A 17,923-nucleotide genomic window follows, 5' to 3' on the forward strand; every position below is an offset into this window, starting at 1 on the left:
TATATTGAGTTCTAAAGATATTTATTAGGAAAAAATAAATTTGAATTACTTTGTGATAATCTGAAAAATATATACAAAGGAGAACAAAAGATTCTCTCTGAAAGATCCGAACATTTTTATAATTCAGAGCATTAAAAAAAATGTCCATTCACGCAGTATATTCGCAATTTTATACAAATAAAAATAATTATATTTATATGACATACGATCAATACAAGTTTTGCAAAATAAAATATCAAAATCACAGAAAGCTGCAGGTTGGTATGAATCCACGTACACAACATTAAATACTACGCGATCGAAAAAAACAGCGTCACGGTAACCTTTATAATAAAAATGAACGATAATTTTTATCGCACCGTCAAAATTCGCCAAACTATACTATTTAAACGATGAAGTAGATTTGACTCGCTGGACTGTGACGCCGTTTTTTCGATCACGGTATGTCTCTATATTAAATGATCAAAAATACATCTATAATTATATAAACTTAGGTTCTAAGTCTAAAATAAAAAAGAAGTAGACTAGAATCAGATATGACACAATAAAATGCATTTTTATAATAAATCAACTTCCTTTGATTGATTTTGTCCCTATCAATCTCTTTGATACAGCGTGTCCAAATCTTTTTGAACAAAATTCCAGTGGTGGCCAAAAGTATGGAAACTTTTACTTTTTAAAATATCACAGAAAATATTGCTATGCTTAAATTCTCAGGAATATAAATGAATAGCTTATCAGCAAATAAAAGTATTCAAAATTACACAGCGAAAAAATCTGTTTAGCAGTTTTGTAGGAGAACAATAGATTTCTTGTGGCCAAAAGTATGGAAACCATAAATAAATACATTAAAATTATTTAGTTTAAGCTGATAAACGGTACGATTTGCTTCAGATAAATAAACATCATGCCAAGTCTAAATATTTCTCTACAGTTTAAAAAATAAAATAGTTGAATTACACAAGAGCGGTTATAAACAAATTCAAATAAGTAAAAATTTAAACATTTTTAAAAATTTTTTTTTTTTTCGAAAAATAATTTGTAAATTTAATAAAACGAAACGTTTCAACAGCTTTTAGGAAGACCAAGAAAGTTGTGCAACCGGACAATGAAAGTAATGAAGAGAATATCAATGGGAGATCCAAGAAAAACATCCACAGACATTTCTCGAGAAAGGGGTGAAAGGGGAATATCGGTGTCTTCACGCACGGTGAGAAGAATGTTGGATGACATGGGACTTTTTGGAAGAGTTGCGTTGAAGAAACCACTATCAAAGAAAATAGGATGGCCCGCTTTGAATTTGCTCAAGATCATCTCACCTGGTCTTATCAGAAATGGAATACTGTACTGTTTAGCGACGAAAACAAGTTTCAACTGTTTGGTAGTGACAGGAGACGTTATGTCCGAAGACCAAAAGGTATACGGTACAGCCATAAGTACAAGATGCTCACAGTAAAACATGGGGGGGGGAGTATAATGGTATGGGGGGTGTTTTTCTCGCTCTGTTAGTCCTCTTGTTAAAATTGATGGGATAATGGACCGTTTTTTGTACAAAGACATGTTGGAGAATAATATGCTGCTCATGCTGATGAAGAAATACCACTCAGATGGTTGTTCCAGTAAGACAATGATCCCAAGCACAAATCTCAGTTTGTTCAAAATTGGTTAAATGAACATAATGTTCAATGAAATAAAATGAATTATGGGAAGTGCTAAAAACTGAATAGGCGGCCATTTCCAGTAAAGATTGTACGAGATTGATCGATTCGATGCCACGAAGATGTGGAGAAGTAATTAAAAGGGATATTCCACTAAATATTCGTAATTTTTATATTATCTTGAATTTTAATAAAACATTCTTCTTAAGTTTCCATACTTTTGACCAAGAAAATATTCATAATTTTTATATATTTTTTGATAACTGTAATTTTTATTTAAATGTATTAGGTTTTGTAGGAAATTATTTGTAGGTCACGATTATATATAAGTCGTTTTATTTCATATTTTAATTTCTCAGCATAAATGACAAATTAAAAATTTTCCATACTTTTTAGCCCACCACTGTATATTGGGAAAAGAACTCAAAAATTATTATTTTAACTACAGATAAACTAAAAAAATAAAAAATATTATTTTCTATACAGTGAATTCGCTCAAAAGTAAAATGACTTTCTGAAGTAAAAAAATAAAACAATACTTAACCTTCAATCGAAAATATAAATTCTATTTTTTTTCCAATACGTGTCTAAATATCTTAAACAAACTGTACCCATAAATATTTTAAAATGCATTTTAAAATTAAAAAACTTATTTTAATTCAAGAATAATTATTTGAAATAAAAGGCATATATATTTTAGGGAAACTATATTGAGTTAACACTTCATTTATGTTTGATTAATCATAACAATAATATTTTTCTTGAATATTCTCATTTTTACATGTATGATCGAATAAAAACAATGTCATAGTAAGAAACGTCGTAATAAAGCCCAAATGAAAAAAAATGTATATACGTTATTTCGCTAAGCCTACCATGACATAGATTTTATTCGATCACACGATATTAATCATAAAAAATTACAAAGGAAAAAAAATGCAAAAATACCTTAATCAATAGTCAAAAAAATTTGTCGGAATCCATTCCTTCGTAACGTCATATACAGACGTCATATATCAGTGACAACTAAAAATATTTTGCTAGATCTGTCAAAAAAACGACACCACTCTTGTGCGAGTTTATTCTATCCTAAGTATTGGTTTACGTTGGGCATATAACTAGAAAAAAAAAGGTTGTTTTTAGCTATGTATATAGAAATTATCACTAGATTTTCTATTTAAGTTTAGTTTTATAACAATATGCAGAGTGTCCCAGAAATAAGTGCAAGTATTTTAACTGGTAGCAACCCTAGAAATACGCCTATATAACATTTTTTTTGAAAATCCGCAATTTTTATTTAAAAATAATAATTTCTTGATAATATGGCAACATAGGTAGTAGATTAAATGTACAAGAAATTAAAAAATACCCCTTAAAATACTGGCACTTATTTCTGGGACACCCTGTATAAGTACTTGAAATAATATTATATAGATTGATTGCTGTAGCTATAGTCTGTTCAAAGAGCCAGGTAAGGTTCTGACAGACAGAACCGTGGCTAACGTCATATTCAAGGCCTGACTGTTTTGACAGTTCTATCGAAGTGGTCGAGAATTAGTGGTCGTAAACAAACCAATTGTTTTCATTAGTTTCACGGCCAAAACCTACAGAAGATGCTGTGCCTACAATTTTTCCAAATCAACCCTCTTATATAACTGTGCATGTTCCCATAAAGAGAAAACATCCCGATGAAAGAAAACAAGATTTGGAAATTCAGGATGAAATAAATATTGAAAATTATTATTATTATTATGAAATGGCAATATATTTTAAAGAAATTAAATGATTTGTACTTTATTTCAGTATTTTATATAAAAAAAATATCTTTATCTTTTTATTTACGATTTATGGAAATGGTTACTTGAACATCGAACTACAAATTACTTAATGATAATAGTTAATGCTACCTGATATCCACATTTTTTAAATATGTTAGGCAAATTTTTACAATTATTTTTAATTAAACTTTAAAATGTATTCTGCCCTTATCATATACAATACATTTTCTTAACTTGTCGATAAAGTATAGTTTTCAATTTTTTTAATATTTTGAAACTTTATCACAAGGTATATTATTACTAGCTGCTAAATACTCGCTAACGCAATTTTAGGACATGCTTTTTATTATCTGGATTTTATTCTGTTCATCTTATGCTGTTGTTTATTTCATATTAATATTCGTGTTTTAGATCTAAATTTTAATGCCATTCAATTACTTTAACGCGATAAAAAGTTAATGTTATTTTTTAATACCTTTGTGTATAATATTTTTCATATTTATATCTGGCAAAACTATCAATAAATACTATTATTTATGCAAAAACTATAGGCAGTACCATATGGCACAATTCAAAAGCCCGACTATTGCGGTGACGTCACAAATCGATGTCTCTGGCCTGTATCTCATGTTGGTTATGACAGAACATCCAAAACCGACAGAAAATACAACTGACCGGTGAATTGACAGATTTAAATTCTTATATTCTTGTAAAAAATCTTAAAAGTAGTTTATTAAAGTACCATACAGGCTAAAAAACACTATGAAATATACAATATGATCGAGAAAAAAAACGGCGTCAGCGATGGCTGTGAAATGAAGATCGCTGTCATTTTATATATAAAATTATATGGGGAATGTCATAGATGTTCATTTCCAAGCTAACTGGACGCCGTTTTTTTTCGATCGTACGGTATTTAAAAGAACGGATCTTACCTTTTAATATATAATCTGTAAGCAAGGTGGGTACAGTGGGACTATCTTCATTAATAGCTTTTAGAACTAGAAAAAATAAACAAATAAATATTAAAGAAAATTATTTAATTATAGCTATACGATATATTTTATTCATAATAAAAAACAAACTTACTTTTTATTAGAACTTGTAAAGTTTGATTATCTGGTGTACCATTATCTATATGGTAAGGAATGACAGTGGTCAAATACTGAAAAAGGCAGGGACAAAAATTAAAAGTTATATTTTAACCAAACTAAATAACATTACCTTTGGGTCCAGTCCACTGGGCGTTTTAACTGAATTACTTTTCGAACTTCTCTTCCTTTCAACGTGGTACTGTCTTCTTTTGTTCTGGACGGCCAATAACAGTGAAATGAAAGTGTTTTTGAGTTCTTTCTCGTATTCAAGCTCGTCTCTGAGTGCCAGTTCCGTAATAAGAGTTTCTGAGAACTCTCTGATCAGTACTTCTAGTTCAAGGAAGAGTTCATTTAGTTGGGATAGACTTAGATCCTTCAATTCTAGAGAAAAAAAACAGAGAATGTATTAAAAATCGTATTTTTTGCTTTTGAAAGTATTAAGACAATAATATAGCGGGTGCGTCTCAAAAGTTACTCACCCCTATAACTTTTTTATTTTTTTCATTTAAAAAAACGAGATTTGGTATGTTAGTATATGACATAAATTAGGATTGATCTTTACGAGTTATCGCCGATTTCTTTTTAAATATTTCTCCTTTCTTATGGCCCTGTATTTACTTATGAGCACCAGTCAAGGTAAAAGATAACTGTCAAAGGAAGTTGTCATTTCAGAAATTTATCTATTTAGTGCTTTATTATTATTATTAAAAACTCATACCTACATCGAAAATATTAGCCATGAATTATACTACCGAAGAAAAAGTATTGATGATTAAATGGTATTATCAAGGAAATAGTTATCAAAAAGTGTCGGACATGTTTGCTGCTCTGTATCCGAATAGACCGATACCTGGAAAATCTACAATCGCAAGGAATATCCAGAGATTTGAGACCAAAGGTACCCTAATAAATAACTGAAGCTGTGAAGCAAGGCATGAACAAAGAGAAGATGCAAGAAATGATATCGACTTGGAAGTTTTATTGTGCGTGGAAGGGAATGATGGAAAGATCAGCACAAGGAAACTTGAGGATGAAATAGGAATAGATCACACTACAGCGTTTTCGGAATATTTGAACATCTTCTTAAATCCTAAAGTTCTAACAATTTAATAGTACCTACCTAAATTAATAAGTTATTGAATATTGTAATAATACTATAATTAACCTTGTAATTGATTACTTTATTTTACTTTAATTCCTATTAATTTGTATTTATAAATACATCTTTAAGATTTCCGATGTAGGAATGAGTTTTCAATAACAATAAAGCACTAAATAGGTAAATTTCTGAAATGACAACTTCATTTGACAGTTATCTTTTACCTTGACTGGTGCTCATAAGTAAATACAGGGCCATAAGAAAGGAGAAATCTTTAAAAAGAAATCGGCGATAACTCGTAAACGAGCTAATCAAAAATATCTAAAGTTATTCTTTTGAATGTGGGTTTTAGTGCTCTTCAATAAACCTAAATAGAATTATTCTCTAAAATAATTAGGGAAGCCAATAATTGACCCCATTAAAATTTACATGGGATTTCCTATGTCCCGTCCGACGATGCAACACCCGGTATACATATTTATTTGACTTACTGTCTTCATATAAAGGAGATGCCAAAACTTCTTTAGCTTTTTCCATTACCTCGCTGTTCTCAAACGAATCTCTAGGACTCTCGTCCATAGAATATTCTTCTTCTTGCATCATGTCATCAATTTCTTGAATAACCTGCAAAAATATTAATTTTTAGTTGTAATTATTTAGTTTAAGCATAAATAAATAATGACATACTTCATCTGCTGTTTTTAAGGGTTCTGCTTCCTGTTGAATACCACCCAAAATAAGGGCGTGCATGTCCAAATCGTTGGCTACAGCCTCGTCTTCAGAGGAGAGGTCTAGGTCGTCTTCAGGTGTTTGTGGTTGCTGAAAAATTAAAAACAACACTCTCAAAATAAACCTTTGTTGATGTGTCAAAAAATAAGTTTCTGTATAATTTTTCTACAGCTTGTTTCCAGACTAAGGCAACAAAAATTTGTTTTGTCGCTGTTTAAATAGTTCAAATAAAATAAAATCAATGTAAGGCACACCAAGAAATAATACTCTTAAAATGTATCAGTTAATTGTTGAGTCATAGCTCTGGAAAGCCATATTAGTACATTCCTTGTGGTAAACATCGGAATCCTTATAAAAACTATCAAATTAAATTCCTAGATTGTGGTTAGTGTGCATCACTGAATTCAAGTAACAAACTATTTATGTAATTTTTATGTTTTTTTCCAAATTATATCTGAACTAACGTCGATATTTGGATGAAAATTGGTGACTGGGGGTTTTTTGACATTATAGATCATTTTTTTTTCAATATCATCATGACTCCTACTTGTAGGGTACGCCACCTAAATGTTGTTGAGAGTAACAATTTTTCGTCCATACTTGTGTGCACTACTTCACGAAAAAATATAGTACATTTCTGTCGATTTTAGTATCTTGGTAAAATCATAAATTTGGAAATATTTGTGACAAAGGTTCGACAAAAACTGTTTTATCATAAATTTTTAAGATTGAAAAAAAATTCAGACATAAATCTATTTCGAAAAAAAAATTCTCATGTTTTAAACTACACTATTTCAAAGTAAGTTTTCTCAATATAAAAATAAATTATGTAGAACTTTCTTAAGGCCAATTGGATGTAATAATCCAAGAAAATAGGTCTTCAAATACGAAGTTTTGGTAAAAACTTGAATTTTTGATATGTTACTTTGGAAGATCTAAAAACGAATTGTGAAAGATTTTTTTACATTCACCCCCCAGAAGGGGTGAAATAAATAAACAAAATTATTTTTTCGAAAATTCGGAGAAACAGTAAGAACTAGAAAAAAAAGTTGTAGAGCATCCAATTTTACATAAAAATTGTCTCTAAATTTTTTACTCAAATCAAAATTAACCGAGATAGGGTGGCCAGAAGCTATAGGGGACAGCTTTTATTGAAACCCCGGGGTGAATTAAAAAAAAATCTTGATTAAAATTTATAATTTCCAAAACAAATTGAATAAAAATGTTAAATACATATATGAATTTTTCAGCAACTTACATATATATTTTTTTACATTTCTACTATCATCCCCTAGCTTCTAGCCACCCTATCTCGGTTAATTTTAATTACACCCCTTCTTGAGGGTGAATTTAAAAAAAAATCTCACATTTCTTTTTTAGATATTTCAAAAAATGAAAAATTCAAGTTTTTACCTAAACTTCGGCGTATATGAAGGCCTATTTTCTTGGACCAGTAAGCGTCATCAAAAGATAAAGAAAAGTACGGGTTAGGTAAATGACGTCAAGGGCTTGACCACGCCAAAATTATCATCCACTGTCATTTACCAGCCGTCTTTGACACCGTTTTTTTTATCGTATGTTGATAATATGCAAAATTATTACTTAATTGTGATTTACCCGTATAAGTCGTATAATACTACAGAATTGATACATAGTACTCTAAAAAATTAAAGAAGAATTTTGGAAGCTGTGTATTAAGTGTTATTCTTTTCAAAACCAATTGTTATTATGTGTCATCTGACTGACAATCATAATATACACCAGATGTGCGTTATTTTTTTTATTTCGCCTTTCTAAATAATTTGTCCCACACACATTGTGCTTAGTATGGAGAGAGACAAATATATACGGTATATTTATATCAAACGATAATGGCAGACGAGGACTACCTCATCTGTTAAAATAATTATTTTAAATTAGAGCTCGCTTGTTAATGACGTTTGTCGTTTCGAAGAACTGTAACACAGCTTTTTTTAACACGTGAACGCTTCAAATATATTATACAGGGTTCTACAACAGTACACCGGGCATTTGTAAGTCATCTAAAAAAGACTATAAGAGATTTTTTACTAAGCTCTATTTCAAAAAACTATTTTAACTTCCACAGGGTAACTCAAAAAAGTGTGAGTAAATTGAGAGGCTTTTTTACAAAAAAAAAACAGTAAAATACCAGGCAAAAGTCTTTAGGTGGCTTTGATAAAAATTTACTGTTGATATTACCGTTTTTACCAAAACGGTAATATTACTAGCCCATTTTTTCAAAAAGAAAATTATTTAAATCTTTGCAAAAGAGTTTACCAATAATTAAATATACCACCATTATTTCCGCTCAAATGCTAATTAATTACATACTTAATTATGTTCGTGAATAAATTATTCTAAATAAATGTGGATTTGAATCAGAAATCAATATAATAATAAGTTATAAAAATGAATGTCTCTGTTGTTACAAATAAGCATTTGTCAAAAAATGAAATATCATTTTTAAGGTGTTACTTTTTACCACATTGTCTAATACACATAAAAAATTCAGTTTTTTACTTTTTGGAGCAATTATTATTAATCAACGCAAAAAGTCAATTCATGTAGTTTGAATACTGGAATCATATTAATTGGTCCTCTTTAACAAATATTTAAACAGTTTTTTTTTTATTTTTTTAATGAAATAAACAAATTATATCGACGATATTAGTATCTGTATTCTTTAAAAATTTGGTACATCTTTAGAAATAATCTAAAATGTCAGTATTCCATGGGTATATTGATAAATGAATTTAAAATTACAAGAAAATGCATTTTCTGCGGAAACTTGAAGCTGTAGGTAAAAAATGGTATAATACAATTTGATAGACAATTAAATTGTGCATCTGATTCTCATAAAATATACAGGGTGTTCCATTTAAATTAAACAAGTGATTCCCGTTTAAAGCTAGTAATTATTTAAAATAAAATTTTAGACACTCTGTATGAGGTAGTATAATTTTTATTATTGCAACACAATAACTGATCAATAAATAAACTTCAGTAAATATTTAGTATTAAAAACCTTGATACCCTTGGAGAAATGAAGCCTTAAAATTTTGACTGCAATTTCACAAAATTGAAAATATTTCAAAAACGGTAAGGTTTAAGTGTAATAAACCTTTATGAAATTAACCTTAATTTTAATCGTAGAAACTAAAGATGTAATAATATACAGGGTGTTCCATTTAAAAAAATACAACTTTGATATTTTTTATTTATTTGGGACACTCTGTATCTTGTAAAAATATTTTTAAATTGTAGCTCTAATAGTCCTTCAACGAACCCAAAACTTACAATTTGTAAAAATCTAATCGTTTAGCTACAATACTCCGTGTCGTATGTGGTGAACAACCCTGTATACGCATTTGAACAAAAAACCATGCCAAAAATTGGTAATAATAAAATGGCAGATAATAAAAAAAGAAAATTACATTTACCTGTTCTAAATGTAGGGAATCGATCTGTAATTTCCTGGCATACGATTTGGACCAATCGATTGGCAGAATGTTTCCAAAATTTCCCGTAATCGTCCACCACATCCTGCAAAAAAAAAATAGTGCTGAGTCAGCCATATCACTTTACAAATTAAACGTAACGATGATGTACTATGTACTTATTTGTTTTTACAATTAGATCATTATTGTGGTTAAATTGTGGAAGAATAGTGTTATATTTAAGATTGGAAGTAAATATTAAATTATATAAACAGTATTTTAATGCAATATAGTAAGTAATATAAGGCACAATATTATTTCGTATACGATACAAAGCAAAATTCAAAGAGCTTTTTTGCTATAGACAGTTTTATTCTGTCAACTTCCTGTCTAACGTAGCCTACGTACTTCCGTTTCGTGTATTCGTCAAGAAATAAATAATATATTTGCCAACAGAATTTGATAATGTACAGACTTCATATAAGTTTTAAATATCTAAATAAAAGTAATGTCTAAATAGGAAATTAGTGTTTATAAAATATTCTATAAATTAAGTAGTTGAAATTTGGCATTAAATTGGTAAATAAATTCTTTGGATTTGATTTGTATTTTTGTATTTCTTGTACCTTTTAGATTAACAGAGATCTCTTTTAAAACTTCTACAAAAGAAGACAAAAAATGTGAAGGAAACAAATTTAACAAAATTTACATTAGTGACACATTTTTTAATTGTTAATTAACTGTTCACTCTGTGTTTGTTTTATAGTATATAGATTAAGATAAAATACAGAAATCTCCATAAATCCAAGCTGTTTTACCAGCTTTTTGCCTTTTAAGGATATTTCTATGTTCTGTGGTAATATATGAAGTCATTATTTGCACAAGCATAAAAAAAACTGAGATATATGCAATATATTTATACATGGCAAACCCTTAATTTGTTCAGAGTAATTAAACCAAAAAAAAAACAGTACGTAATATGAAATTAATTAAATATTTTTTATATTTTTTTATTATTTTATTTTTTGTTGTGAAATATAGGATAAAATACTATAAAAAATCATTATTTAATTTTATTTTTAGACACCTCCATAGTTTTGACCTAGTATTTCAATGCCAAAATGATAAAAACTATTTTTTTTAACTAAAAATAGTTAGAGTTCACGGCATGGTTTTATATTTAATGAATAATAATAATTGATCCAATAGATTCACTTGCATTTATTTAAATTAAATATATGTATATGTATGTTGAGAAATAACTTTCACAATATTGCGTCTACCAGAGAGTAAATAAATAAATAAATTAGTCAAAATACTCGCCGATCTCACATTACGTTACGTTTCAGAAGAATGACTGGAATAATAAGAAGAAAATAAAGCAATTACTTAATGGATAGTTACTTTCTATAATATGCCCATATACAACCAATACCTACTAATTAGTTAGTTTATTTAAAATTTTATACAAACATCATTAAAGAAACAGAAAAAAATAGTGAAAAAACATCGATTTAGGATAAAAAATACTGCACTGTCCGAAAAATGGACACCATAAAGTTCTATATATACACACACCGGAAAAGTCTAGGGATATTACCATTTTATCCAGCCAGTGTCAGTAATTTTATTATTTGCATTTCTGATATAATACAATTAAAATAAACAAATAGTTTACAGGACGTATTGGAAATAAAAATGCGAAATTTACAGAATTTTTCAAATTTACCATGATTTTTTTATAAAAAAGATAAAACCATTTTTACTTAATAAAGGGTATGGCCTCCTCTACTGTTCATTACAGCCCTACATCGTCTCTCCGTGCTCCTGATCAGGTTGTCGATCTCTTCTTGAGGTACAGCCTGCCACGCTGCATTCACGGCCCGAACCAGATCCCTACGAGTTTCACGAGGCATACCCATTCTCAAAATTCTTCTCTGGACCGCGTCCCATACGTGCTCGATGGGGTTGAGGTCAGGAGATTGTGCCGGCCAGGGTAAGATGTTTAATTGATGAGCATTGATAAACTCACTACCACTCTGGCTGTATGAGGCCGTGCATTGTCATGCATGAGAATGAAGTTTCTCCCAAAATCATTGCCATATGGTAACACGATAGGCTAAAGAATTAAATCACGATATGTCCTATTAGAAACCTTTCAAGAAAAACGAGATCGGTTTTTCGGCCTAACTGGACTCCTCCCCAGACCATAACTGTTCCACCTTGATAAGGGTGCACTTCCTGAACATGATCCAACCGAATAAGATTTCCCGGTTCTCTCCATAGCCTAAGCCTTCTCGAATCCCGAGGAATTCCAAAGCGTGACTCATCCGTGAAGAGAACATTGGCCCATTGTTCATTCGACCACTGAACATAATCTTGAGCCCACAAATATCGTACCTCTCGATTTCCTCTCGTTAAGGGTTGAGCTCTCCAAGTGCGTCTGCTTCTTAAGTTGACCTCTCTTAATCTATTGCGAACAGTGTCAGGACTCACGGTTACATTATGTGTTTCCTGGAGAATTAAACTAAGCTCTGGTGCTGTTAGAGTCGGTCGGCGTCGAGCATTTAATTGTAAAAAATGATCTTGCTGAGGGGTAGTAATGCGATGTCGCTCTGTGTGCCTTTCAGCAACATCACCACTTTCACGGTAGCGTGCACTTAATCGCGATATTACACTTTGCGTTGTATTTAATGCTCTAGCTACGTCGATTTGGCGCATTCCAGCTTCAAGCATAACCATGGCCCTTAGCATTTCGTCTCTGTTAAGATGTCTACGCTCCATAATGTCGTTTAATACTAAACAGAGTTATTTGAATGAATTCTGGCCAGTTATCATAAAAACATAGCCAGTACAGCGATGAAATCCCAAGCGATGAAATCGCGAGTGAATTAATTTCGGGAGACAATAATGCAATTTTATCGTCGTGTATAAAACAATATTTTTTTCCATAACGAGTTACGTTTTAAAAATATTCAGAAATTATTATTTCAAGGAATTTAATACGAATAGAAAAAATATTGTGCTGGGTTGGCGTTGGTTTCTATGTAATTTGACAAATAAATAAAGCTGTCTCTTTAGTTGTCAGTTTTGAGTCAATATTTTTTAATTCCCTTTCGTGTCGATTGCTGATTGAGTTGGAGCTAGAAATGGCTCAAAACGAAATAAGTAAATTACTAACAAATATTCAAGCTGAGGCGACAAACGCCATATCCAAACTACTTCCATTTAAATCCTGAATAACTTATGAAAAGGAATACAAAAATTTTCAAAAATGGAAGCAATTAAAAAACGTGCGAGAAGAAATAAAGTTTTTAACCTATCCTCGCTGTTAAAGTATCATTTAATCTACCCTTAAAGTACTATTTTATCTACTATTTTTGATAGATATGTATAAGGCAATTTTAACAGTTGCTATGGAAAAAATGTTGTTATTGGGCCGAAAGTTTAAAACACCCTGTGGAAATATTTAATAAAGTAATGGATTTAAAAAGTACTTTATCATGAAGGCGCATCTTTTCTCGATATTTTACTTTTTGATTCATCCCAATAGCTCATATTTTTATTGGAGATATTCGCTTTTAGAAGTTAATGCTTGTTATAAAAAATGTTACTTTTTTGATAAGAAGTTTTTCGTTCTATATTAAAACTTTTTTTATTTTTTTATGCATACCCCTCGGACAAATATTATAGACAAACATTACTGTAAAAGAAGGAACCCTAATCAATCAAAATAGAAAAGGCTCCCAATCAGAAATTTTTTAAAGAAAGTTTAAAGAAATGAAAAATAAAAAAAAGATCAATCTGCATTCGTGACTCTCTCTATAACGGATTATACGAACATAGTGCTTTACTGATGTCCAAGCTTTCTTTAGACGATGGTTCTCTCGGCAACTTTTAACGCAAGGTCGTTATAGGTCCAAACTGGTTCTTCACCGATCTCTTCTTTGCCTGTGCACTGCAGGGAGTGCATTTACTGTAAAGAGGAACTTCTTCGATTTTACCGTTGTTGACGGCAAAACAGTCTTTGTTCACGTAATCATCAGAGCAGTAAATAAGAGTAGCTCAAAAAGAAAGTATGCATGGATTAAATCAACTACTTACATGACTACTTTTAAATACTATCGCTATCTCTCCCGGGCTCTTCGCCAAAACTTTTAACATTTCAGACCATATTAAGAACTAACTTCTAACAGAATATAAAATTCTGCGCATATACAAAAGTATAGTTTGGATTATTTTAGACTTGTATTAATATATTTTTCAACAGTATAAATACTCTTAGTTTTTTTCAGGTTTAAGGCAAAATAAGGGGAATCCAGCTTCCTGAAAACTATTAACAATTCAGCTCATATTAAGCCCTAATCTAATAGAATATAAAATTCTGCATACGAGAGGTATAGTGTGCGGATTCTTTTAGTAAGTTTTTTTTATTTCCACATTCATTTGCTCCCTTTTTGTTGTTTTATGTAGAATTTTCAACTAATTATATTTCACAGTTTGTATCAATAAAGTTACAAACATAAAAACAAAAGATACTTCCTGCGCCTAAAAAAATTTAAATAAATTTAAATATCCGTCCACGGTTAGATATAATACACCACCGATATTTCGCAATCGAAATAAAAGTTTAAATTAAATCCAAAAAGGATAAAACAAAACAATTTGAAATTTAAATTTACGTTCGTATATCATGATGCCCTATTTTAAAATGTATATGATATACAGGGTTGTTCACCACATACGACACGGAGTATTGTAGCTAAACGATTAGATTTTTACAAATTGTAAGTTTTGGGTTCGTTAAAATATTTTTACAAGATACAGAGTGTCCCAAATGAATAAAAAATATCATAGTTGTATTTTTTTAAATGGAACACCCTGTATATTATTACATTTTTAGTTTCTACGATTAAAATAAAGGTAAATTTGATTAAGGTTTATTATACTTAAACCTTACCGTTTTTGAAATATTTTCAATTTTGTGAAATTGCAGTAAAAATTTTAAAGCTTCATTTCTCCAAGGGTATCAATGTTTTTAATACTAAATATTTAATGAAGTTTATTTATTGATCAGTTATTGTGTTGCAATAATAAAATAATACTACCTTATACAGAGTGTCTAAAAATTTATTTTAAATAATTATTAGCTTCAAACGGCAATAACTTCTTTAATTTAAATGGAATGCCCTGTATATTTTAGGAGAATCAGATGCACAATTAAATTGTCTATCAAATTGTATTATACCATTTTTTACCTATCCCTTCAAGTTTTCGTATAAAATGCATTTTCTTATAATTTAGACCTCATTTATCAATATATCAATGGAATATTGACATTTTAGATTGTTTTTAAAGCAACAAATGTACAAAATGTACAGACTAGTAATATTATCGTTTTTAGCAAAACGATAATATTACTAGCCCATTTGTATGCAAAAAGAAAACTATTTAAATCTTTATAAAAGAGTATACCATTAATTAAATATAACACCATTATTTGCGCCCATATACTAATTAATTACATACTTAATTGTGTTCGTTATTAAATTATTATAAATAAATGTGGATTTGAGTCAGAAATCAATATAATAATAAGTTATCAAATTAAAGTCTCTGTAGTTATAAATAAGCATTTATTAAAAAATGAAATATCATTTTTAAGGTGTTACTTTTTATCACACTGTCTAATGCCCATACAAAATTCAGTTTTTTAGTATTTGGAGCAATTATTATTAATCAACGCAAACAGTCAGTTAATGTAGTTTGAATACTGGACTCATATTAATTGGTCCTCTTTAACAAATATTTAAACAGTTTTTTTTATTTTTTAATGAAATAAACGAATTATATCGACAATATTAGTATCTGTACTCTTTAAAAATTTGGTACATCTTTAAAAATAAGATTAATGATAGACAATCAAATTGTGCATCTGATTCTCGTAAAATATACAGGGTGTTCCATTTAAATTAAACAAGTTATTGCCGTTTGAAGCTAATAATTATTTAAAATAAATTTTTAGACACTCTGTATAAGGTAGTATTATTTTTTATTATTGCAACACAATAACTGATCAGTATATAAACTTCAGTAAATATTTAGTATTAAAAACTTTGATACCCTTGGAGAAATGAAGCCTTAAAATTTTTACTGCAATTTCACAAAATTGAAAATATTTCAAAAACGGTAAGGTTTAAGTGTAATAAACCTTTATCAAATTAACCTTAATTTTAATCGTAGAAACTAAAAATGTAATAATATACAGGGTGTTCCATTTAAAAAAAATACAACTTTGATATTTTTTACTTATTTGGGACACTCTGTATCTTGTAAAATTATTTTTAAATTGTACCTCTAATAGTCCTTCATCGAACCCAAAACTTACAATTTGTAAAAATCTCATCGTTTAGCTACAATACTCCGTGTCGTATGTGGTGAACAACTCTGTATATGGCTCGAGACTGGATAAAGTTTCAAATGTGCATATTTGAACGTCTTTATGGTTTATCAAAATTGACAAGCTAAAACCTATAAATGCTGAATAAATATTGAGTTATTTCGATTTACACCCTATAATATTCGTAGAAAAATGTATCCCAGAACACACCATCTATATTTTTTTTTATATGTATTTAATTATTATGTAATTAACGATTCTGTGCTAAAATATTTATCTTTTAGTAATTTACCGTTAATAAAAGGATGCTCTTTTTAAAACTGATTTATGAAAAAAAGTACAACTCAACAAAAATAATTTGTTTATCCATAACCATACAAAATGGCAGTTTATCCACTTATATGAAGCGTTTAATTTTTTACCCACTAGCAGAGTAAAATAACTTTATTCCGCTCGTTAAATTCGGCAAGCTACTGTTTCGTAATGTTCTCTAGACTTCGCGGGCACTAAATTATGGTTAGTTGCTTCTTGGAGCTTCCGCAAAAATTGCTATGGAATGCCATCATCAACTTCTTGTTTTTTTCCGTGTTTTTTAAAAAACCTTTGCAAATTCTTATGACACAAACTCCAAATTTTACATTTTTGAAGCTTTTTTTTTCTTAATTTTTAAAAATAATGTTTAGTGCTAATTTTTTCTATCAAATTTGTATAATTTTAACTAAATATATACATATATCATGTTTTAATTGCATTTAATCCACTTAAGAAAATTAAAACATTCTTGCTTGTATAAAATGCTCCCTCAAACACCTTGTATAATAAATAACGATTAATACAAATAAATAAAGACACCCCAACAAAATAAACAGCCTTTGTTTACCTCCTGTTTACCCCACATATAACGTATCCAAAACAATTTTTGACTCATATCCCCCCTATAACACACCCCTAGTGCGCATGACTCACCAGACGAAGAAGGTCACTGAACAACCCCTCTGTATTCCCCCCACTACCTCTACAACGTGACAAATCAATAACAGCGCTGTAAGGGCGGTAGCGTTTTCAGGGTTAGAAAACCATGAAAAACAATACTAATTATAATTATGGATGCATTTTAAATGACCTGAAAGTAAAAACACATGTCATGATCAGTTGTTGAAAGATCTCAGGTTGTTATTTATTTTTATTCTTACCCAATTTTTCGTTATCTCAAGATTATTTAAGATTTCTCCCATTTAAAGTGATTAAGAGTTGTCTGTTCTTCATATTAAGTCAATTTACATGATTACATGGTCATATTCTATGAGATTGAAGATGTACCTCAGACATGCGTTTTGCGTTTTTTGTATGCGATAACTATCACGAACATATTATAGGCTCTGAGAAAAAAAAAACAGGTGGAACCAATATGGAAAAAGTGTGACAAATCAAAAGCATTAACATAGATTAGTTTTCAACTTAAATTTAAGTAATCGCGATAAGGGCATAAAGGTACAATTGTCTAAGACTAGCATAAGCCTTTTGGATGCAAACAGAACATGATTGTTATACGTTAAAGACTGATCAATGTTGATATGGTCACTATAAATGATGATAGGTAATTGATTAGATAACAATTTATAACAAAAGTTGTAGATATGAAACTAACTATAAACAAACTGACTAGGTTTTACATGATATCTTACAAGTTTTTTGTAAATAGGGGTG

At 29.6% G+C, this 17,923-nt stretch overlaps 1 protein-coding gene across 1 annotated transcript in view; it reads right to left on the reverse strand.

Annotated features, from left to right (window-relative positions):
* Positions 1-2,603: 2,603 nt before the first annotated feature.
* Positions 2,604-17,923, reverse strand: part of LOC115890363 (fasciculation and elongation protein zeta-2-like) — a 37,032-nt gene continuing 21,712 nt past the window's right edge. Inside the window, exons 3-9 of the mRNA XM_030910571.1 lie at positions 9,820-9,922; positions 6,317-6,448; positions 6,121-6,253; positions 4,661-4,911; positions 4,526-4,601; positions 4,372-4,437; positions 2,604-2,776 (exon numbers count right to left, since the gene is read on the reverse strand). Of these exons, the coding sequence (XP_030766431.1) occupies positions 2,760-2,776; positions 4,372-4,437; positions 4,526-4,601; positions 4,661-4,911; positions 6,121-6,253; positions 6,317-6,448; positions 9,820-9,922 (778 nt within the window). The 3' untranslated portion in view covers positions 2,604-2,759. The remainder of the gene's footprint in view (positions 2,777-4,371; positions 4,438-4,525; positions 4,602-4,660; positions 4,912-6,120; positions 6,254-6,316; positions 6,449-9,819; positions 9,923-17,923) is intronic.

This window comes from Sitophilus oryzae, unplaced genomic scaffold (assembly GCF_002938485.1).
Source record: "Sitophilus oryzae breed Bouriz unplaced genomic scaffold, Soryzae_2.0 scaffold_863_pilon_pilon, whole genome shotgun sequence".
NCBI lineage: Eukaryota > Metazoa > Arthropoda > Insecta > Coleoptera > Curculionidae > Sitophilus > Sitophilus oryzae.